This window comes from Octopus bimaculoides, chromosome 24, assembly GCF_046866305.1.
Source record: "Octopus bimaculoides isolate indiv1 chromosome 24, ASM4686630v1, whole genome shotgun sequence".
Lineage (NCBI taxonomy): Eukaryota > Metazoa > Mollusca > Cephalopoda > Octopoda > Octopodidae > Octopus > Octopus bimaculoides.
Genome location: NC_142951.1, coordinates 32,714,874 through 32,738,645, shown reverse-complemented (window position 1 = coordinate 32,738,645; position 23,772 = coordinate 32,714,874). Strand labels below are relative to the sequence as shown.

General features: G+C 37.6%; 1 protein-coding gene across 2 annotated transcripts in view; it reads right to left on the bottom strand.

Moving 5' to 3' along the window:
* Window positions 1–475: 475 nt before the first annotated feature.
* The window catches only part of LOC106880684 (uncharacterized), a 23,662-nt gene continuing 365 nt past the window's right edge, over window positions 476–23,772 (bottom strand). The window contains exons 1-16 of one of the 2 annotated variants that reach the window (XM_089341483.1): window positions 23,629–23,772; window positions 18,701–18,812; window positions 17,221–17,417; window positions 16,699–16,816; window positions 15,570–15,663; window positions 13,795–14,453; window positions 11,978–12,151; window positions 11,240–11,333; window positions 10,707–10,805; window positions 9,560–9,719; window positions 7,920–7,999; window positions 6,993–7,088; window positions 6,145–6,259; window positions 5,401–5,596; window positions 4,268–4,410; window positions 476–1,627 (exon numbers count right to left, since the gene is read on the bottom strand). The exon at window positions 23,629–23,772 is cut by the window's right edge and continues 365 nt beyond it. In XM_089341483.1, coding sequence (XP_089197609.1) covers window positions 1,517–1,627; window positions 4,268–4,410; window positions 5,401–5,596; window positions 6,145–6,259; window positions 6,993–7,088; window positions 7,920–7,999; window positions 9,560–9,719; window positions 10,707–10,805; window positions 11,240–11,333; window positions 11,978–12,151; window positions 13,795–14,453; window positions 15,570–15,663; window positions 16,699–16,816; window positions 17,221–17,417; window positions 18,701–18,812; window positions 23,629–23,772 — 2,592 coding nt within the window. In that variant the 3' untranslated portion in view covers window positions 476–1,516. The remainder of the gene's footprint in view (window positions 1,628–4,267; window positions 4,411–5,400; window positions 5,597–6,144; window positions 6,260–6,992; window positions 7,089–7,919; window positions 8,000–9,559; window positions 9,720–10,706; window positions 10,806–11,239; window positions 11,334–11,977; window positions 12,152–13,794; window positions 14,454–15,569; window positions 15,664–16,698; window positions 16,817–17,220; window positions 17,418–18,700; window positions 18,813–23,628) is intronic. The other variant, XM_014930741.3, reaches the window with a different exon arrangement.

The following is a 23,772-nucleotide window of genomic DNA, read 5'->3' as shown; positions in this document are numbered from 1 at the left end:
ACAACAGAAACAGGAAGAAAGAGTGAGAGAAAGTTGTGGTGAAAGAGTACAGCAAGGTTCGCCACCATCTCCTGCCGGAGCCTCGTGGAGCTTTAGGTGTTTTTGCTCAATAAACACTCACAACGCCTGGTCTGGGAATCGAAACTGCGATCCTATGACCGTGAGTCCGCTGCCCTAACCACTGGGCCATTGCGCCTCCTGTAAATCTTATTATGCACACAACAATCAGGTGGAAAAGCCAGTAGAATCGTTACCGTGCCAGATAAAATGCTTGGTGCCATTTCTTCTGGCCTTTTATGTTCTGAGTTCAAATGTCACCATGGTCAACTTTTCTTTCATCCTCTCAGGGTCGATAAAATAAGGCCCAGCTGGGCACTGGGGGTTGATAAAATTATCTTTGCTTCTCCCTTCAAAATTACTGGCATTGTGCCAAGAATGACAATACTTCAACAAAAGTAAAAGAAAACTCATAACATTTGGTGAGGTATGTATTTAATATCAAGGGCTTATATTTTCCATCTTATACGCATTCCAGTATTGAGTTCTTTGTGTCTCTGTCCTTGGACGAAATGTTAGTCATTTCAATAACCAGACTCTGTCTTAGAATTTTACAGGGACAGTGAGTTACAGAATGCTATAAGCTGGAATGTGTGTGTGTGTATGTGTTTGTACATGGATTGATAATGTCTTTATTGTGCTTGTGTAGACGTATGCATGAATTTACATATGTACTTATGTTGGGGGTGTGTGTGTTTGTGTGTTTATGTGTAAGTATGTATGTATAAATGTGTTTTGTATGTATCTATGTGTGTGAATCGGATGGTTGACTTGGATTTCAAGTTTCACCTATCACCTTGTTCAACCAGTTGTTATATCTGCTTTAAAGTAACAACCATAATTATATATATATATATAAAGGTTATGAAGGGTAATGGAGTCAACCAGACCCTAAAGATACAGGTACTACCGAGTAAGTGTTGTATACCGACTAGTTTTGCCCCAGATGTTGTTGTAACATGAATGGGGAATATAACATGGGTCGTGTATTAGCGTGTGTATATATAAGGAAAGAATGAGATCAAGAGACCAATGGCATAACTAAATTTATATTTTATGTAGAATGTCATTGGTCTTTTTATTTCATTCTTTTATATATACATATATATATATATAAGTACATGCATTTTTGACATGCTCTTCCAAACTAGAATGTGAAAGGCATTCACTGTGGCACTGTGTCTCACAGCAGAGTTTCCCTCGCAAGACTTTGGGGAGATAAAACCTGTGTGAGTGAGTGTGTGTGTCTGCTTTGAGAATATACACGAAATCATATGAATGCTTGTGTGTGTGTGTGTGTGTGTGTGTGTGTGTGTGTGTGTGTGTGTGTGTACAGGATGTATATATGTATCACGAGAAAATTAACACATTGATGAAGGTAGGTGTGAAAGGGTCATATTTTTCAATTTGACTGAACTGAACTGCAAAACAACTTGGTTTATGTACACAATGCGATCTGTTACTTCCGATTAAATACTTTGGTGATCATTCTCACGGGTGAGTCGAACATAATGGTCGTGACGAACGACACACCGTACGTCAGTACTAAATGGCCGATGAAGGTGTACATCTGAGGAAAGATATAAAGAATAAAAGAATTAGAGAATAAAGGAATGAGTAAAAAAAAAATAGAGTATTTAAGGAATAATGCTGAAGATAGATGACACAGTGTATTTTACTATTCTATGGTTAATTATAGGTGTATATGTGTGAGAAAAATAAGAATTAAATAGAAGATTTAGAGAATTAAGGAATGAATAAAAGAATAGAGGAATAAAGGAATAATGGTTGTGATGAATGACACAGCATGTGTCTGTATTATCTGCCAATTTAAGTGTAAATCTGCCAGATAAATAAAGAATGAAGAAAGAAAGATATCCGCATGCAGATAAATCTTTTTGCAAATCATTGTGTGGCTTACAATGCGTTACTTAACCATGCTTTCAAGTGTCACCATTACAGGTATTTATACTCCGGTGAAATTAAGAAATCAACTCGTAAATAAACAAAACCCTCAAATATATCACTATACACACACACGTGCGTGTGCATGCACACATGCACACACACAAGATCATATATCAATGTATGTATTTATGTATGTTTGAAGATACTCAAACCAAATTTTCATCATTTCAAGCCATTTACTCAATGAGTATTTCTGCCAAATTTGGTGAAAATCCGTTCAGCCATTTTCCAGTAATTTTGCAAACACACAGACAAACAGACTAAGATGAGTGATTACAATACCCTGATTTCACTGATGCGTGCAGGGTAAATACAGATGTGTGCATAGTTGTGTGGTTAAGAAACTTGCTTTGTAGCCAGGTGGTTTCGGGTTCAGTCCCACTGCACAGCACCTTGGACAAGTGTTATATACTAAAGCCTCAGTTTTACCAGTACCTTGCGATGAAATGCCACTAAGCATTTTGTCTGGTGTGCCAAGGATCATACCAGGTCACCACCTTTATAATTATAATAATAATAATTATTATTATTTTTAAGGACTGCATTTGGCCGAATCAACTGAATGCTTGCCAAAAAAAACATGGTATTTAATTACATCTCTTTACATTTTGAGTTTGGACCCTCCTTTCGTCCCCCACTGACACCCCTGTCCCTGGGTTTAAATTTGTCTTTTGCCCTATTGGTAACCACTCAACCACTAGTGGGAGGTGGGGGAAGGCGGTGATGTGGGGCTTTGTGCTTATGTGAGAAATCATTATCTCAAGACACTTCACTTAACTAATCAGTCACTGATCTTCCATCAAAGTTTAAAGTGTGTCCCACATTACAGCAACCTTCACATATCTGAGACAATACTGCTGCCACTTATACTGCTACCACCACCACCACCACCATCAGTGCTACCACTACTGATGCTGCTATACACATCCCGAAAACGGGCCGTCAGCCACTGATTGACAAAGTTTCAATCACCAACACAACTAGCAACCTTTCGTTCACTGACATTATGTGTCTTTTCTATGTTTCTGCTCTTATCACTCCTTCAACAACTTCTGATCCACTCAGCTAATAAGCTACCATACACACTCATGGATAGGTCACACTTTTTTTTTAACCAAAATTTTCGATAAACATCAGGGGTGCGACCTATCCACTCAACATCACAGGGATCTGAAGTAGACGGTGGCACACCAGTAGTCAAGCTTGATTTATCAATTAAGACTACTTTCATAAAGTCACTTCTGCAAAAACACTTTAATATTTGTAAGCAAAGTTTTGAAATAAAAGTGAATATTTGATAATTCTTAACAAATATTAGTTATATTTATGTTATAAAGGGGCCGTTTATGTTATAAAGGGGCCTATCTATGAGTCAACTGCAAATACTTACTTTGACAACCCCAAACTAAGGGTGAAACCTATCTGCAAATATATACAGTATATTCGCTCTCTACCTAAGCCTACCACCCTCAATCTATATACTTCTCCTCTGGCTATGAGAAGGTTTGGCACAGCCATTTTGACATCACTGAAACAATGCTGATTAATTCTACATCAGATGCTTTGTCCTCAGGTTGTTTTGGTGCAGTAAAAATGTTGTTCTTATCCTAGTTTAAAGGTTCTGCAATTTCTTGCTGAACAACCACACATTTGATCTGTTTATTGTGGTCAAGTGTTCACATAAACTCATTCACTCCATCAAATCAAAATTACCTGTACAGGTGCACAACATGCCACATGTCAGATGACAAAATGATAGCAGACCAACATAAAATGAAGTATTTTGCTCCAGAACACTGCACAATATCTGTTCTGGGAATGAAAACCATTACCTCACAATCACATGTGCAACAGCCTAAACACTGATTCATGCACCTTCGCAAGCAGATTGCACCTAGAAAGTTCCCCTCCCAAGCACAAGTCCAAGCAAGGTTGTTTACGGATGACCAGCAGTTGCCCATGCATACCAGCCTCCCCTCCCAGCACCACCGATCTTATCCAAGGGAAGTGCAAAGACCGATACAACTTGGCATCAGTGAAATTGCAACTCATATGTACAGCTGAGTGAACTGGAGCAACGTGAAATAAAGTGCCTTGCTCAAGAACACAACACACAGCCTGGTTTGAGAATTGAACTTACAACCTCATGATTGTAAGCCTGACACTCTAACTGCTGAGCTATGCCCTTTCACATACTTCAGAAAACTGGAGAAGATTAAAAAAAAAAATGAGTTTTACTTACCACTGTTGGCGTTGATAGATAAATAGTCACCATGTTAAGTCTTTTGGCAATACTCATAACAATTGGATGGAGAAGGAAAGCGCCGTAGGTCAGTCGGTCTAAGGGTATGAAAGCACTACAGGAGAGCAGGTTAGTCACAATGCCTGCAAGATGTAAAATATATATACTTATATACACAATAAATATACATACATACACATATATAAATAAATAAATAAATATACCCGCAGCCACTTGGCTGAAACACATAAATAAATAAATAAAATATATATATATATATATATATATATATATATATACATTTATATAAATAAGGATAAGATCGTTATTTAAAATACCGGTCATATCAGGTGGCTAACATGGGAATGAAAACCTCATAGGTAATAATTATTATTAAAATTATAATTAAGGGTATCTAAGAGATACCACCATACTAGATATAGCAGCCAAAAGTTTTGGCTACTATATCTAGCATAATGGTATCTTTTAGATACCCTTAATTATAATTTTAATAATAATTATATATATATATATATATATATATATATATATATATATATATATATATATATATATATATTACAGAGATGTACTTGCATAGCAAGTGACCTGATCTGAGATCGTGTGCTGAAACAAAACAATTGCCACTTGGGAGGTGTTTATAAGCCATTTAAAAACACACAAAAAGCATTAGATTCATCACCTTTCACTAAAATAACCACGATAGCACCATCACTACCAGCAACAACAACAACAACAACAACAAATGGCTGGCACTCTATCAGTTACCAGGACAAGGGTTCCAGTTGATCCAATCAACAGAACAACCTACTCGTGAAATTAACGGGCAAGTCCACAGACATGTGTACCCTTAATACGGTTCACAGGAAGATTCAGCATGATACAGAATATGACAAAGCTGGCTTCTTTTGAATTACTGGTACAACTCATTTTTGAGTGGAATGGAGCAATGTGAAATAAAGCGTCTTGCTCAAGGACACAATTTGCTGCCAGGAATCGAACTCATAACCTTATGATTGTGAGCTGAATGCCCTAATCACTAAGCCACGTGCTGTCATACAACAACAACATCAACAATAGCTGTGTATCATGAAACTGTTTTAAGAGCTTACCTCCGTTTCCTGAAGCACAAATAACTATCACCCATGAGACAAGCAAAGCCCAGATTGGACGAGAGAGGAGTTCGTAGGATGTTGTTTGAGCCTTCGTCCAGCTCATTGGATTGTCTGCTTTATACATAGTGTATTTTATGTAACAAATCACCATGGAGACAGCCAACACGACAAACCAGCCGACGGAGAGGAACAGCTGCAGAAATGGTAGAATGAAAGAATATTGAAGGAAATGAAAAAAAAATATAAGGTTAAAAAAAAAAAAAAGAAAGAAAAGAAAAAAAATGAGAGAAAAAAATATAAAAAGAATGAAAGGAAACAAGAAAAGTGAGAGAGGTGGGAGGAGAAGAGTGGTAAAGATTTGAGAGAAGGAGTGAAAGAGAGAGAGGGAGAAAGTGAGGAGATTGTATGTGGGGGAGGAAATTGAGGGTGGTACATGAGGAAGAGAGAGAAGTGGGGAGGAAGGAACATGGAGAGTTGAGAGAGGGAGAGAGGGAGAAAAACAGAGAGCGCTGAAGAAATGGAGAAAGAGAGAGTAGGATGAAACTTTGAAGTCCCTGTCAATAGTATTCTTGTTAAAGAATAAATATATACTCTACACAAAGTATTGAGTGATTTTTTTTTTTTAATGTAAAATTGTTTTTATTACAACTTGACATAAAAACAAACATTGATGTGTGTGTGTGTGTGTTTGTGCGTCATCATCACCTAGCAACAAGACCATTCCAGTATGTTATTCCTCACCTTTGAAATGCTACGTTTCCTGAGTTTCATTCGTAAGAAATATCCAAGTAATATTCCAATGAGAAATGGGCTCATCCTGGTCCAAGGTTTCGTGTGAACATCATCGTATGTAATTCTGAGAAAAAAAACAATAAAACAATAAATAAAGCAAGAAATGAAGAAAAGAAAATGAATACCTCAGTGAGCACCATTGAAACAGCATTATACTAAAACAGCCATCTATGTATCATAGTAAATGTATATACCATTGATATATATATATATATATATATATATATATATATAATGTGACACCAGCACCTGCAAAGGACAAGCTTGTTTATGCAGAAGACAGCACACCACAACTCTTGGTCCTTTGATATTTCCTCACTGAGGCCCAGTGCCTGAAGATTCTTTCTCACCACTTGATCCAATGTCTTCTTGGGTCTACCCCTTCCACTGGTTCCCTCTACAATTAGAGCTTGGCACATCTTTATACAGCTGTCCTTATCCATATGCATTACATGACCAAACCAGCACAGTTTTATCTCTTGCACACATCTGATGCCTCTTATACACAGTTTTCCTCTAAAATCATTTACACTCTGTCGTGCTTACACACCGACATTACCCATCCAGCAGAGCATAGTAGCTTCATTTATTTCAAGCCTTCACAAGTCCTCTGTAGTTAAAACCCATGTTTCACTGCCATATAGCACAGGCATCATACAATCTTGTGGTGGTGGTTTTGGTGGTAATGATGAGATGAGGATGATGATGATGATGATGAGGAGGAGGAGGAGGGTCTATTTGAACCAATGTGTGGCCAACTCAGCAATGACTGCCACATAAAAAGAGACTTTACTCACGATGTTTCGTTTAATAGTTTCTGCCAAAGTACCGTTGTGGTTGCGACGTAGGCACAAAACAGGAAAGTCACCACCAGAAATCCAACTGATGGAAGCCTGAAAAATGGGAGAAAGCAAAACAACATAAACAACATAAATAATAGGCAATAGCATCATTTGATGGAATATCTTTGTTGTGCTTTTTCTATTAGGGTGTTCTGAAAATAATGGCCGATTTCAGAAACATAATTTTATTCTGGCAAAATTAACAATAGAATGGAAAAAAAATCGAAGGCATGGGTAGCCTTTGACTTTTTTGTTCAAAGGTTTTTTAACCTAACATTGCAATTGTTTATAGCTTTATCTGCTTCAAGTTCCACTGTTCCAAAAGAATTATTGGAGTGGTTGGCGTTAGGAAGGGCATCCAGCTGTGTAGAAACATTGCCAGATCAGATTGGAGCCTGGTGCAACCGCTGGCTCTCCAGACATCAGTCAAACCGTCCAACCCATGCTAGCATGGAAAACGGACGTTAAACGATGAGGAGGAGGAGGATATCAATTCTTTTTAACGATTCCATAATTAATGATCATCATCGTCAACAACATCATGTTTTTCTCCCAGTAATGAATAAAGACTCTGAGTGGCTGCATTGTAACTTTGGACAACAGGTACAATCCAGCTAGCAGGCTTCCTTGCAGTTTCCATCTACCCAATCTCTCTCACAAAGCTTGGGCTAGCCTGAGGCTATGGCAGCAGAGACCCTTGCACAAAATGACATGCAGTGAGATTGAACCCTGGGTCTCTTGATTGTGAAGTGAACCACTTCGTTACTGCATAGCTGGGGTTTCACCAATACATGAACCACTTACCTATAGTCTGTTTGTCCAAAATAACCCTGTTACATGTCCAGGCATGACCCACACTTAAGAAACATGGCACAAACTTACGCAGTTATCAGTGATAGAATAATTGGTGCAACGCTGTAGAACTGCACATCGTTCGCTAAGTACCAAGTCCAACTCATACACTGAAATGGAGAAGAAGCGATGATGCGAGAGAGACAGAATGGTGAACAGCAAAACTATGGAAAATGACAATTGACAAATCAAAAAATTGGGGAATAGAAATGTTCTACTTTTATTGTGTGATCCTAAGATTCCAGTTGGGTGTGGCCCTAAAAAGATCCTAGAGAGGTGTGGCCTTTACAGGGTCCCAGGTGGGTGTGACCCTAACAAGATGCTAATCATGTATGATCTTAAATAGAGTTCCAGGTGGGTGTGGCCCTAAAAAGATCCTAGAGAGATGTGGCCTTTACAGGGTCTCAGGTGGGTGTGACCCTAACAAGATGCTAATCATGTATGATCTTAAATAGAGTTCCAGGTGGGTGTGGCCCTAAAAAGATCCTAGAGAGATGTGGCCTTTACAGGGTCCCAGGTGGGTGTGACCCTAACAAGATGCTAATCATGTATGATCTTAAATAGAGTTCCAGGTGGGTGTGGCCCTAAAAAGATCCTAGAGAGGTGTGGCTTTTACAGGGTCCCAGGTGGGTGTGACCCTAACAAGATGCTAATCATGTATGATCTTAAATAGAGTTCCAGGTGGGTGTGGCCATAAAAAGATGCTAGAGAGGTGTGGCCTTTACAGGGTCCCAGGTGGGTGTGACCCTAACAAGATGCTAATCATGTATGATCTTAAATAGAGTTCCAGGTGGGTGTGGCCCTAAAAAGATCCTAGAGAGGTGTGGCTTTTACAGGGTTCCAGGTGGGTGTGACCCTAACAAGATGCTAATCATGTATGATCTTAAATAGAGTTCCAGGTGGGTGTGGACCTAAAAAGATACTAGAGAGGTGTGGCCTTTACAGGGTTTCAGGTGGGTGTGATCCTAACAAGATGTAAATCACATATGATCTTTAATAGTGTTCCAGGTGGGTGTGACCTTGAAAAGATGCTAGTGAGGTGTGGCCATTACAGGGTTCTAGATGGGCGTGACCCTAACACAATGCTAATCATGTATGATCTTAAACAGAGTTCCAGATGGGCGTGGCCATAAAAAGATGCTAGAGAGGTGTGGTCTTTACAGAGTTCCATTTGGGTGTGACCCTATCAAGATGCTAATGACGGACGATGAGGATGACGATGTTGGCAACAATGATGACAATCATAATGACGACGATGACAACAACAATGATGATGATGATGATGATGATGACAACAATGATGATGACGATGATAATGATTGACAATGATGACAGTGATGATGATGATGATGATGATGATGATGATGAAGATGCTGATGACAACAATGATGATGACGATGATAATGATTGACAATGATGACAGTGATGATGATGATGATGATGATGATGATGATGATGATGATGATGATGTTGATGATGATGATGATGATGATGTTGATGATGCTACCCCACCAAAGCCAAAACATTGCAAAATACCACCAAAGTAACTCAAAAATATTCTTAGTTTCATATTTGGTAATTATAGAAACAAAACAAAAGATAATCAGCCAAAGTTCCAGTCTGGCCAGTCGCTTGGCCAAGAAACCACCTTGCAGATTGATAGCACTTACCATATCTTTTATTTTATACATGTTGTTCAAATATATGAGGTTTGACCACCACTTCTCACGACAAGGGGTTTCGATACTCAAATCGTTAAAGGGACCTTCAAACATGTATGGCATCAAGCACGTTACGTAAATTAGAACTATTGCATAATAAGGGGTCAACCTGGAAATAAAAAAGACAAAGATATATATATACATACATACATACATGCATATATATTACAAATAAAAGGGTAAAGAAATATTAATTTATTAATAAATTAATAATTAATAATTTTTACCAAGCACTTCGGTATGTAAACACCATTATCGGTGAAGAACTTATTTAAAAGTTCTTATGAATTTATAAACATAATTAAGGGATCCCTTAATTATGTTTATAAGCAACTGTTGCTGATCCCTTAATTACATGCATATATAGATATATATATATATATATATATAATATGATATAATATAAATAATATATATGCATATATACATACATATATGTACTTACTTATATATATATATGTATATACATATGTATATATAGGTGCAGGACATCATAGAACATAAACAGCATGAAATGCGAAAACAACATGAAATACAAAATACGAAAACATGGAATATGAACTTTTTTTTTGCAAACAACAAAAGAAACAAATGGTAAACAAGGCAAGCAACATAAAGAACGACTCTTCATCAGCTGTCGGCTGTTTTATCTACTCCGAATTTTGAGCAATTATGACAAGATGCGCCTTCGACAAAACAGTTGTTCCCGCAAAGCAAATTAAATAAAATTTGGGATTTGCTGAGGGTCAAAGTTGGTAAAAAAATCAGGACAGTGAAAACAAACTGTAAGGGCTGCTAAGCCATAACAAAGTGAGGTGGCAAACGCTGGAGGAACAAGCTTTGACAGGAGACAGATCAGAATGCGTCTGATCTCTATAGCTGATCGAAAGGAAAGAAAGAAACTCAAGTTAGGAAAAGAAAGATGGCCGATGGTCACGTGTGAGCAACGAGAGAGTAAAGGAGGAAGAGTGAGGAAGACAGGGGGATAGATAGAGAACGGTGAAGGGGAGAGGAATATATATATATATATATATATATATCAATGTTTTAGAGGTGATTGAAATATGACAACTGTAAAACGAGAAATGCTGCTTACCTCAGGAAACGCAATAGGTATATCTTCAAGATATACTTCAGTCCACTTTCACCCCGTGAATAGAAATTATCAATGAAGGAATATGTCAAGAGGGTACCACTGGAAAATAACATAAACATAGAGATAAATTAAGGGATTCATTTTTCACACACACACATGTATATTATGTTATATGTAAACAAACATAAGTTTGTTTTTGAAGCATTGAAATGTATTGTAGAGCAGGTAGGAAGAAATATATTTTTTTGACACGTTTCTGGATGACTTTAAAACTTCTAAAATTGCAGAAGAATTTGCTGGTCAGCAGTTTAGCTTAAAGGATAGAGCACTCCAACTGGACATTGTAGGGGTGTGAGTTGAATCCTCATGGCTGGTTGCTGGCAAATTATTCTGCTCTTATCCTTTATATATACTGTTCAGTATTTACGTGTTGAAAAAAATATATCTTTCTATTTGTTCTACACATATATATTTATTATGATTCAAGCAAGGAAGAAAATAAAGAAAAAAGTCATAAACAAAAATGTGCCTACCTGAGTAAAAAGAAGGTATCAACTGCAAAGGTGGCTGAGAAAACTGCTTCGAATGTAAATCTTTGGGCAATGGGCATGGCACTCAGGGGGTTTTCTGTGACAGAATATGAAAACAGTAGAATGGCATTGGTTTCAAATTTTGACACTAGACCAGCAATTTAAGGGAGGGGAAAAGTTGATTACATTGACCCCAGTTTTCCACTGGTACATATTTTATCGACCTCAAGAAGATGAAAGACAAGGTCAATCGGTATTGTATGTATGTATTATGTATGTATGTATGTATGTATGTATGTATTTGTATATGCGTATGTATATGTGTGTGTGTGTGTGTATATATATATATATTTGGCAGGAATGGCAACAAAAGAAAGAAAGAGACCTCAATATTATGCAAATAGAGGAATGTATCTGTAAAAATATGTGACACTTATTCAGTAGCCATGATAATACTCCGAGTTTCCGATGTCCGGGCGGTGTTCCGCTCCAACCATCTCTTCAGTTATCCAGCCACCAGAGGTTCTATTTGAAAAATAACCGTTATGGAAACAAAAACAAAGGGAAATAAGCATATATATATATATATATATATATATACACGCACATATATATTTATGCAGATGGATAAGCCAACAGGTTGCCAGATAGCCAAGTAACCAAGCAGCTAGGTAGCCAGAAAGCTGGGGGGGGGGGGTCAGATAGCCAGACAGATGGACAGAGAAAATCCAATATACTTACTGACTTCATCAGTCATCCCCAAAAAATACGTGTGGCCTAAGATGATCCAGGCCATGCTTAGGAATCGGATGCCATTCAATGAAGAAAGCATTTCAACTGAATGCATGCAAGTCAAAATCTTGGTTGCATTCCTTTTCATTGAGAAAGCGAGCAGGAAACTTCCTAAAATTTCCTCTAAAACGATAAAATAAAAACGGGATCTATTTCAAAACGGGGGCACCAGTATTTTCTTAACGAAACACTTTGAAACTTGGGACACTGGTAGAATGTGTCATATAAAACATCTTTTACTCTTAGTCTTCTTAACAAAAAAACGTACATCGCAAGTTATTCCATGTTAAAGTTGTCGTATTTCTGTAATTTCAACCAATCACTGACGTCTATTCAGCTGAATAGAGTTACTGCTGAGCGGTCATAAAAATGTTATTCCCTGTGACATATTTCATCCGGTTTAATCGTAATTTATATGCATATATTGTTTATATAATAAATTACGCTGTGCGTATCTATGTATGTAACAATTTTAGAGTTCGGATTCTAGAGTTAGGGTTAGTTTTAAGGTTAGGGTTAGGGTTAGGGTTAACAGTCTAGTTAGGGTTAGCGTTAGGGTTAGAGGATTAATACGATATACACCGTTACAGCGCTAACTGTTTTCAACTGAATAGACGTCAGTGATTAGTAGAAATTATCGAAATAAGACAATTTTTTACATGAAATAAATTTGAATACAAAAATTCTTTTCTGTTCTATAACACAAAATAGATAAGTATACGAAGTTTGAAAGTCTTTCGGTACCAAAAACACTACATAAAGCATAAACGAAAACTGGTGCCCCCGTTTTGAAATAGATCCTAAAAACGAAATAAAACAAAAGCATGGCAATAATAATAATAATAATAATAATAATAATAATAATAATAATAATAATAATAATAATAATAATAATAATACTCTGCTGGTTGTGTAATGTAAGTGTTGTTGTTGTTGGCACTCTGTCGCTTACGACGACGAGGGTTCCAGTTGATCCGATCAACGGAACAGGCTGCTCGTGAAATTAACATGCAAGTGGCTGAGCACTCCACAGACACGTGTACCCTTAACGTAGTTCTTGGGGATATTCAGCATGACACAGTGTGACAAGGCTGACCCTTTGAATTACAGGCACAACAGAAACAGGAAGAAAGAGTGAGAGAAAGTTGTGGTGAAAGAATACAGCAGGGTTCGCCACCCATCCCCTGCCAGAGCCTCGTGGAGCTTTAAGTGTTTTCACTCAATAAACACTAGGAGTGGCTGTGTGGTAAGTAGCTTGCTTACCAATCACATGGTTCCGGGTTCAGTTCCACTATGTGGCACTTTGGGGAAGTGTCTTCTACTATAGCCTCGGGCCGACCAAAGCCTTATGAGTGGATTTGGTAGACAGAAACTGAAAGAAGACCTTCGTATATATGTATATGTATATATATGTGTGTGTGTGTGTGTGTGTGTGTATGTGTGTGTTTGTCCCCACAACATCGCTTGACAACCAATGCTGGTGTGTTTACTTCCCCGTAATTTAGCAGTTCGGCAAAAGAGACCAATAGAATAAGTACTAGGCTTTCAAAGAATAAGTCCTGGGGTCAATTTTCTCAACTAAAGGCGGTGCTCTAGCATGGCCACAGTCAAATGACTGAAACAAGTAAAAGAGTAACGCCCAGTCTGGGAATTAAAACCACGATCCTATGACCTCGAGTCTGCTGCCCGAACCACTGGGTCAATTGCACCTCCACAAATACCAAATATATTAATACAAAAACAAGTTAAAGAAGGGATCCACTTACTTATTTCACTGTTTTGTCTATCAAAACTGATTTCTGCTGGCATGGAGATGTTAGTGGCAGAGTGTAACGTGGATTGATTGGTTTCTTTGACTTCAAGGATTTCATAAGTTTCCGAAGACTTCCTTGCGTCTAAATAGTCCGGCCGTGCTGCAGAGGCAATGTCATCATATATGTTGCTGACAGCATACCTCTCGTCCTCAGACAACGATGTCAATGGTACTGGGTCTTCCAATGGTGGGGGTGGAGGCAGCACGGGACTTGGAGGTTGTGGTGGAGGCACGACTGGTGCTGCAATTTTCTTTTTTGCTTGGCTTGTGGAGGCTTCTTCTGGGCTTTCATCATCTTCTGCTATTGATGAAGATGATGTAGCTGACGCCTCACCCATTGCGGCCGGTATGGCCAGCTGTTCTCCACCAATTGACAATGTGCTCTTTCTCGAATAGCGCTGGAGTCCATTACTCATTTCCATTACCTGTATCGGTTCTTCCTTCTTGCTAAATGCAGATGAAACTGCAAATTCAGACGGACTGAAACTGAAGTTGCTGAACGCCAGTGTGGCTTTTGTGTGTAAATCAAATTCTGTAGAATTGTCCTTATTGAAACAAATATCGTAAATGGTCCCAACAAGCAACAGCAGAAAGTAAACTGAAAAAAAAACCCTGAAATTATATATATATATTATACATATATTTTATATATAAATACACACATACACAGACACACACACAGACACACATGTGGTTGGCATTAGGAAGAGGATCCAGTCATGCCGAGACATTCTTAGTTGTGAAAATAGTTGTCAATGTTGTACAACACATGCCATTATTTTGTTTGTTTTATTTAATATTTGTGTCTGGCTTGCAAGAGAAAAATCATTGACAAGCTCACAAGTAGCAGTGAAAGAGCTTTGATAAACAAAAACAATACAAATGGCGGTGCCCCAGCATGGCCACAGCTCATGAGCTGAAACTAAGAAAAGAAAAGAAAAGAAAATGACTTATTGTTTAACGAAGTTAAACAATATATTAGATAGTTGGATATTTAACCAATTGACTAATAATCTATCCTACTGGGGAGGGGGCCAGTCAATTAGATCGACCCCAGTGTGCAACTGGTACTTAATTTATCAACCCCGAAAGGATGAAAGGCAAAGTTGACCTCGGCGGAATTTGAACTCTGAACGTAATTAAAGATGAAATACCACTAAGAATTTCACCCGGTGTGCTAATGATTCTGCCAGCTCCCTGCCCTCCCAATTGACTAATGATAAACGAGTGGAAATGAACCAGTGTGTGTGTTAATAATATTGGCATGATGAAAATAAAAATTTGTTTTATTGTTTATCCTTTGTTAAAAATGGCAGCTCAAACAAAATATGAGCAAAGTACAGCACTGAAAAGCCTAGTTGGAGGTCCAACCTTCCAAGTTCTTTTACAGGGCTTAGAAAAACTGAAGGACTGCTACTACAATAAGTGTGTGAATCTGAGAGGGGAAATATGTTGTATAAAATCATAATTAACTGATCCTCCTGTTTTTTCTTTTACCTAAATCCAGGAACTTTTCAGTACCCCCCTCGTATACACCCATAGTATGTGTGTGTATGTGTGCATGTACGTTTATATGCATGTGTTTGAGAGCATGTGTGCATATGAATATGTGTGCACACATGGGTGTGTTTGTATATGATTAACTTTGTCATAAGGGAAAATGTATGGGGGGGGTGTATAGATGGTAGGGTGGTTGGGTGGAACATTATAAAATCTTTCAATACTTACAAAGCTCCGATTGCCTCATTGTGCTTCAAGAGATTCGGTGGTTTCTTGCAGACAACACTTGTTAAATTCACCGGAGCAAATCTTTGGATTATATCTAGAGCAAGAACAAAAAAGGTGAGGGGGTGCTGAAAAGTTCCTGGCTTTAAGGGTATCGTGAAAGACCTGTTTGGAAACCCAACATTCTGAGTTCTTTTAAAGGGCTTAGAAAAATTGAAGGACCGCTGCAATAAGTGTGTGAATCTGAGAGGGGAATATGTTGAATAAAATCATGATTAACTGATAGTCTTGTATTTTCTTTTACCCAAAAGAGGAACTTTGTAGCACCCTCTTGTATACTATATTCAAATTACGTACTTTTTTGCTCAGTCAGTGTGGAGTCACTCATTTCAGGTTCAATATCCACTATAAAGTGGCAGCTATACAATAACATCAGCAACAACAACATCATCCTTATCATCACCAATAACAACAACAACAACAGCAGCAGCAGCTTCTTCCTCCTTCACATCATCACCATCATCATCATCAGCTCCATCGTCGTTAACAATAACAACGTCAACAACAGCAGCAACTTCATTATCATCATCATTGTCATCACCACCACCACCACCTTTACTATCGTCATCATCATCATCATCATCATCATCACCGTCATTATCAACATCACCTACATCTTTCAAGCCTTCGCATATTCTCTGTAGTCATAGCCCATGTTCTACTGTTACCTAGCATAGCTGTACATATGCAGGCATCATACAATCTGCCTTTCACTCTGAGAAAGGGGCCGTTAGTTACTCTTAGTCATTAATTTAAAATTTTGATGGCAGGTTTTCCTTTAGATCAGGGGTTTTCAAACTGTGGTCCGCAAGGACAAGACAGGGGGTCTGTGGACAGCAAATACTTTTTATGGGCAATTTGATTTTATATATGTTTTTTAATTGAAATCTTTTAATTGACAATAAACCTATTTTGTTAAATACTGTTAAATAAATAAATGTAAAAATATGTTATTTTAAGCAAATATTTATGTATAAATTTCATAAGTGTTTATAAGTTTGAAAACCCCTGACCTACATCACCACCACCACCACCACTACAACCAACAGCAAAAAACATAATTTTTACTCACTGAACGCAGGTGTAAAGAGAGTTTTCATTTCAGGTGCTGAGCATCGTTGCGTGGTACAAATATCCCAGATCACTGACATACCATGTAATTGTTGACCGAAAAGGGGTAACAGCGCCGCCTAGTGGATAAAGAAAATGGAAGCATTTTCAGTCTTAGTTGCACAAGAAGTGATTCTCATTGACATTTGTATCAACACATCAACCTGGAGGTGTTTACCATTCTCCAAGCTACCACTTTAACAACACATCTTTTTGACGTTCTCAGAGCTGCATCTAAGAAAACAGTCACCTATGTTTTCACCCAGAATTGAATCCTTAATATGGTTTCTTCTCAGTCACAAGTCCTTTGATTCCAATGGCTTTTCTCCTTCAACAGCTGCTCTCTGAAACTCACTGCTATCATTTCGTTTTCCTCTGGACTTTCGGGCATCGTTTAGAGAGAGGTTTTCCAGGTCAAAGGATGATGTAGAATTTTCTCTTTATTTATCTCCAAATGTTTTATGAAATAAAAAGGGAAACTTACCGGAATTTTTTTTATAAATCCTTCCTTGGGGAAATCTATTTTTACAGAACAGTATTGTCCATGAATCAATGGATTGTGTTCACTAATATTTCCTGGACCAAATGGACTCTTAATCTTTAGACAACTTTCATAATCACCAGCCCAATGAACAGCACCTTGTAGAATACCAGCTGGAGGTTTTCCACTTGCGTCAAGTACTAAATGGAAAAGAAGCAGAAAACATGACAACCAGTTGTTATTATTATTAATATCATTATTAAGGCGGTGAGCTGGCAGAAACGTTAGCACACCAGGTGAAATGCTTAGCGGTATTTCAGCTGTTGCTATGTTCTGAGTTCAAATTCCACCAAGGTCGACTTTGCCTTTCATCCTTTCGGGGTCAATAAATTAAGTACCAGTTGTGTACTGGAGTCGATCTAATTGACTGCCCCCCCCCCCCCATTAGCAAGCCAGGCAAAATGCTCAGCATCATTTCATCCATCTTTACATTCTGAGTTCAGTTTCCGCTGAAGCTGATTTTACCTTTCATCCTTTTGGGGTCGATAAATTAAGTGCCAGTGAAACACTAGGGTTGATGTAATCAACTATGAACCCCTTCCTCAAATTTCAGGTCTTGTGGCTTCAGAAAAAAGGATTATTATTATTATTATTATTATTATTATTAAAGTGGCAACTCTGCTAAAGTTGACTTTGCCTTTCATGCTTTCGGGATCGCTAAATTAAATACCAGTGAAATTCTGGGATCGATGTAATCGACTAGTCCCCTCCCCACAAATTTCAGGCCTTGTGCCTTTAGTAGAAAGGATTATTAAGGTGGCAAGCTCGCAGAATCATTAGCACACTGAGCAAGATTCTTAGTGGCAGTTTGTCTGTCTGTACATTCTGAATTCAAATTCTACCAAGATAGACTTTACCTTTTATATATATATATATATATATATATATATATATATATATATATATATATATATATATATGTATATATACTATACATAAATACTTTATATATGTGTGTTTGTATATTATATTATCCCTAAAACAATAATCATTGTGCCACATACAAAGCACCTAGTATACTCTGTAAAATGGCTGGTGTTAGGAAGAGCATCCAGCAATAGAAACCATGCTAAAACAGACAACTGGAGCCTGGTGCAGCCTGTAAAATATGGATTGTATAATTTTTTGGAAAATCTTATTTCCATGACAAAAGAATTTTGAGAACTTCAGTCATAGACTACAGACACTTCTGTAGACTGCACCTATAGTTGTATCCAGCTATCTTTTATACATAGACAACCTCAAGGGGTATGTTAAATGTAAACAATGTACACAAATCAGTGTTCAGTTATATAGTGAAAACAAATAATAAAAATAACACCACTGAAACATACTAATAGTAATGGCTTCTAATATAAGTCAAAAGCGATATGTTCTGGAAAGAGACGTGTCGTGTATTTAGATAATATTGATGCATGCTTACATCTTTTCTGCCAACCTATTGACAAGTTTAGTATGTTGGACATAACCATGTGTGTGTCATTCATACAACCTTTGGTGATATTCCTGTCAATTCCTTTATATGCATTGAGAAACTGTAAAAGAAAAAGAAATTAAAAACAAAATCAATTTTCAATTCTGTTGTTTAACACCAGGTCAACCATTGATCTGATAGACCTATAATCATAGCTATTCCAGCAGCAATGACACTGTATCTTTTAACCCACACATTGTGCATCAAAGACTACACTATCCAATGTGCCCTTCTTTTTTAATGATACTAGGATCCCATTTGAGAGAGATTTGGCTGCAATGCTTAGAAGGCTTAGAGAAAAGGTGGTTCTTGGTAAATTCGGAACAGAAACCCAGCTATTATGGCTAAGAGCAAATTCCGATGAAGAAAAATTTAAAGTGATTTATGCACAAATGCAAACAGAAATTTTAAAAACATCCAAAGACCAAGAAGACAATATTAAACTTTGTAGAAACTCTGCCAGATCAGATTGGAGCCTGGTGTCGCGTCCTGGTCCACCAGTCCTCAGTCAAATCGTCCAACCCATGCTATGGAAAGTGGACGTTAAACGACGATGATGACGATGATGATATTGTAGAGTTACAAAATTTGACTTGTGCATATTAATTTCCATCAGGTCCCTTATATTGTATCAAAATTTCATGCATTTATTTGTAAAATTAACCAAATGATTAAAAATTGAAACCCATCAGTGGCTTTTGGGACACCCAATACAAGATCATCTGACTGAATTTATCAAAATTCTAATGAATGATCTCTGTTTCTGAGAACCAACTCTTTCTGTTTTTTTTTTATTAAACCATGTGATTATACATGCATTATCCAGTGCATGTGGTATAGAAATGCATGTAGGATAAATATAGAGCTTCTAATCTCACCTTATCATATCTGAACTTTTATTATCGTATGGAAGTACGGAAAATGATAAAGAAGGAAAACAATAAGACGTGTGTGTGTGTGTGTGTGTGTGCTTCTTTATGTATGTACGTATAAGTGTATGTGTGTATATATATGTGGGATATGCATATGTGTGAATGTGTATGTATGCATGTATATGTATATATATATGTTAATATATATGTGTATGTATATGCATATATGCATGGTCATGCGTGTATGCGTGTTTTTGTATATACTGCGTGTATGTGTTTATATATGTGTATATGTATGTGTGTATGTATGCATGTATAGGTGTATGTTTATATATGTGTAGGTGTGTGTATGTGTGCATGAGTGTATGTGTGTGTGAATGTATATCTGTATCAATATATCTATGAATCTATGAATATATTTATGTGTGTATATATGTAAATATCTATGTATGTGTGTGCATATATGTATATGCATATATGTGTGTGTGTATTTATGTAGATGTGTGTGCATGCATGTATGTTCGTATGTATGTATCTATATATATCTATTAATGTATGTATATATTTATGTATATATGCATGAGTGCATGCATGTATATGTATGTGTGTATATATGTATTCGTATGTATCTATGTATGAGTGTGGGTATATATATGTATGTGTATGTGTATCTGTATCTATATATCTATGAATGTATGTATATATTTATGTATGTATGTGTGTGTATGTATATGTGTACGTATGTGTTTGTGTGCGTATTTATGTAGATGTGCATGCATGTATGTATGTATGTGTATATGCATATCTGTATGTATGTATGATATAAAGCAAAGAGCCATCCAAACACACAGAGACAATACAAGAAGAAAACAGGTCATTTAACAACCTTTGAACAGTTGACATATCTCCATTGTAGACACATTGATACAAACAAGGCTGAAATCGCAGATCTACCCTATATTTTCAGACAAAGCAACGAGAAGAAGAGCCTCAATGCAGTCACTCAACATGCTAGAAATATTAACCAAATCTCACTCAAATTACACATTATTTTAAGTTTGTTTGTTAGTTTGGCTAAACAAAATATTAGCCATAAGATATTCTCTAGCAGTTCAACAGATACATCACTTCAATATAATCTGATTTCTCTCATGATTAGGTTCAAAGAATATATTTAAATGCTAGTGAGGGAGATAGTTTTCTTATCACAATAGAAGTGATAGTACGTTGAGCTGCCATGCTATCTGCTACAATAGATAACAACAGATCTAAAATATCGGCTATCAGACCTAATGGTGATTTTGTTTTCATTTTCATTTGATCAAAAGTACACAGTTAATAAATACCCACATGCACACTCTGTTACGTCTGTCCACTGAGCAGTTTCTACAACAACTCAAGCTGCTGCATTAGAACAGAGTATGGATACAAAGGTTTTCTTAAGATCATCACTGTAGTAAGACAAAGCTGTCTCTTGTCACCAATGTTGTTTCTGATGGTCATCGATTTCTTTTTATGCAAAGATCAATGGTGTGACCAGCTGTAGGGATACTATGGACAGCAAGGGAGCAGCTAACAGACTTGGATTTTGCCAATGAGTTTACTCTGTTGGCTGAGAATCACCCAACATTATACAAGAAATGACGACAAAAATGTAAAGGAAAGTGGCAAAAACTGGGTTATGAATCAGCAGTAAAAAAAAAAGGGGGTAATGCAAGCTGGGAAACGAGTAGAAAGGGTACCAGTGAAAGTTGGACGAGAACCAGTTGAAGAAATTATGAACCTCACATATTTGAGAAGCATAGTGACAAGCAATGGTGATGCAGAAACAGATGTAAGCCACAGAATTGGCAAGGTAGTAGCAGTCTGCTTCTATGGAGAATTTCCAGTGATACTCACTGCCACAGCGAACCCCCAAACCTCTTAGGGCTCATTTCTCAATGAAGCTGCAGTTATCCTGATTTGGTGTAGGAAAACGGCAATGTAGGGTCTGAGAAGACTTGAGGTCTTTATGGTGACTGGCACGGGGACTGGCTGGTCAGGCTCTTGTATTTGTTTATCTTCCTCCCCTCTGTGTTACAAGCAGCAATACTTGGACAATGACAGAGTCGTTATCACGCTGGACAAAATGCTTAGTGGTATTTCACCTGTCGCTATGTTCTGAGTTCAAATTCCGCCAAGGTTGACTTTGCCTTTCATCCTTTCAGCTATGATGAAATAAGTACCAGTTGAACACTGGGGGAGGGTGTAATTGACTCATCCCCATCCCCCAAAATTGCTGCTGCCCTTGTGGCAAAATATCAAACCCTTATTATCATTGCAGGCAGAGTCGTTTAACATGCTGGGCAAAATGCTTGGCAGCATTTCTTCTGTCTTTTATGTTCTGAGTTCAAATTCCACTGAAGTCCACTTTGGCTTTCATCCTATTATGATAATCTTTTACAAAACCTTTTTTCCAAATTTTAAGCCCCAAAAATTAGGGGGTTCCTTATACACATTAAAATATGGTAACTTATTGACCGCAAAAGGATGAAAGGCAAAGTCGACCTCGGCAGAATTTGAACTCAGAACATAGCGACAGGTAAAATACCACTAAGAATTTCATCCAGTGTGCTAACAATTCTGCCAGCTCACCGCCTTCTGAGCAACGATAATAATGGTTGGCGTTAGGAAGGGCATCCAGCTGTAGAAACTCTGTCAAATCAGACTGGAGTCTGGTGTTGCCATCCGGTTTCACCAGTCCTCAGTCAAATCGTCCAACCCATGCTAGCATGGAAAGCGGACGTTAAACGATGATGATGATGATGATGTTTCTAGTGTAGGGACCAGAAATTTGCAGGGAGAATCTAATTGTTAGTCAATTATACCAATTCAAGTACTTGACCAGTGCTTTATTTTACAGACTGTGTAGTGGTGAAAGTTAAAGTTGGTCTTAGTGAGATTTGAACCCAGAATGTAAAAATCCATTATAAATACTATACCAACTTTTTTTCCAATAATCTAAAACATTCTAAGGCTGTGTGTAAGGTGGCAGAATCGTTAGCACAGCAGGTGAAATACTTAGCAGCATTCCATGTCTTTACGTTCTGAGTTCAAATTCCACCGAGGTCGACTTTGCCTTTCATTCTTTCAGGGTCAATAAAATAAAGTACCAGTTGAGTGCTGGGGTTAATGCAATCAACTTGCCTCCCACAACCCCGAAATTGCTGGCCTTGTGCCAAAATTGGAAACCAACAACTGGACAATTCTGCCAGCTCAATTCCTTGGATAGCTGTTGTCTGATTTAGGCCCAGGGCCATCAATAATAATAGGAAAGGGGTGAGTCAACTAAACAGACCCCAGTACATGACTGGTATCTTATTTTATCCACTCTGAAAGGATGGAAACCAAAGTCGCCCTGGTGGGAATTTGAACTCAGAATATAAAGAACTGCAATAAAAACACTAATAAATAACGCCAACAAAAACAGGCCTTTCTTTCATTGCTCAACCTGCTAGAAATAACAACAAAATTTCCCTCAAATTATATCTTTGAAAAGAAAAGGTGGGGGGGGGGGCATTGGGTAACATGATACAGATACATTGCCTGAAATATAAATGGAATGGTCACTTCTGGAATGTCTTGAACCATAATTTTGCTCATTCTTACCATGGACTAAACAACAAAAGCAACAATAACGAAAAGGGAGCTTCTTTGTGATCACCTGATATGCAAGAAATAGCAGCCAAACCTCACTTGAGCTACACCCTAACAATTACTCTTTTGCTCTCTCGCTCTTTTACCTATTTCAGCCCATGAGTTGTGGCCTAGCTGGAGCCATGCCATGGACACATCACACAATGTCATCATATACATGCTTAAAATTCTCTCAAGACAGTCACTGTTAGAATAGCTTTGATCGTTTGATCAGAGCATAGGTCTGTTTGACCAACACTGACTTGGGGTTAAACAACAGGAGCAACAACAACAACAATTAGTTACAGTAATAAATAAGACATAGCTTACCATTAAACCTAAAGGAAGTAGATCTTGTAAAGTGATGTACTTGGAAACACCACTCTCAGTCAAAAGTGGTAAAAATTCTTCAGTTAAGTTTTGTCTCAGTAAAATTTCGGTAAGATTCTGCCTAGAAAATCCAAAACAGGGATT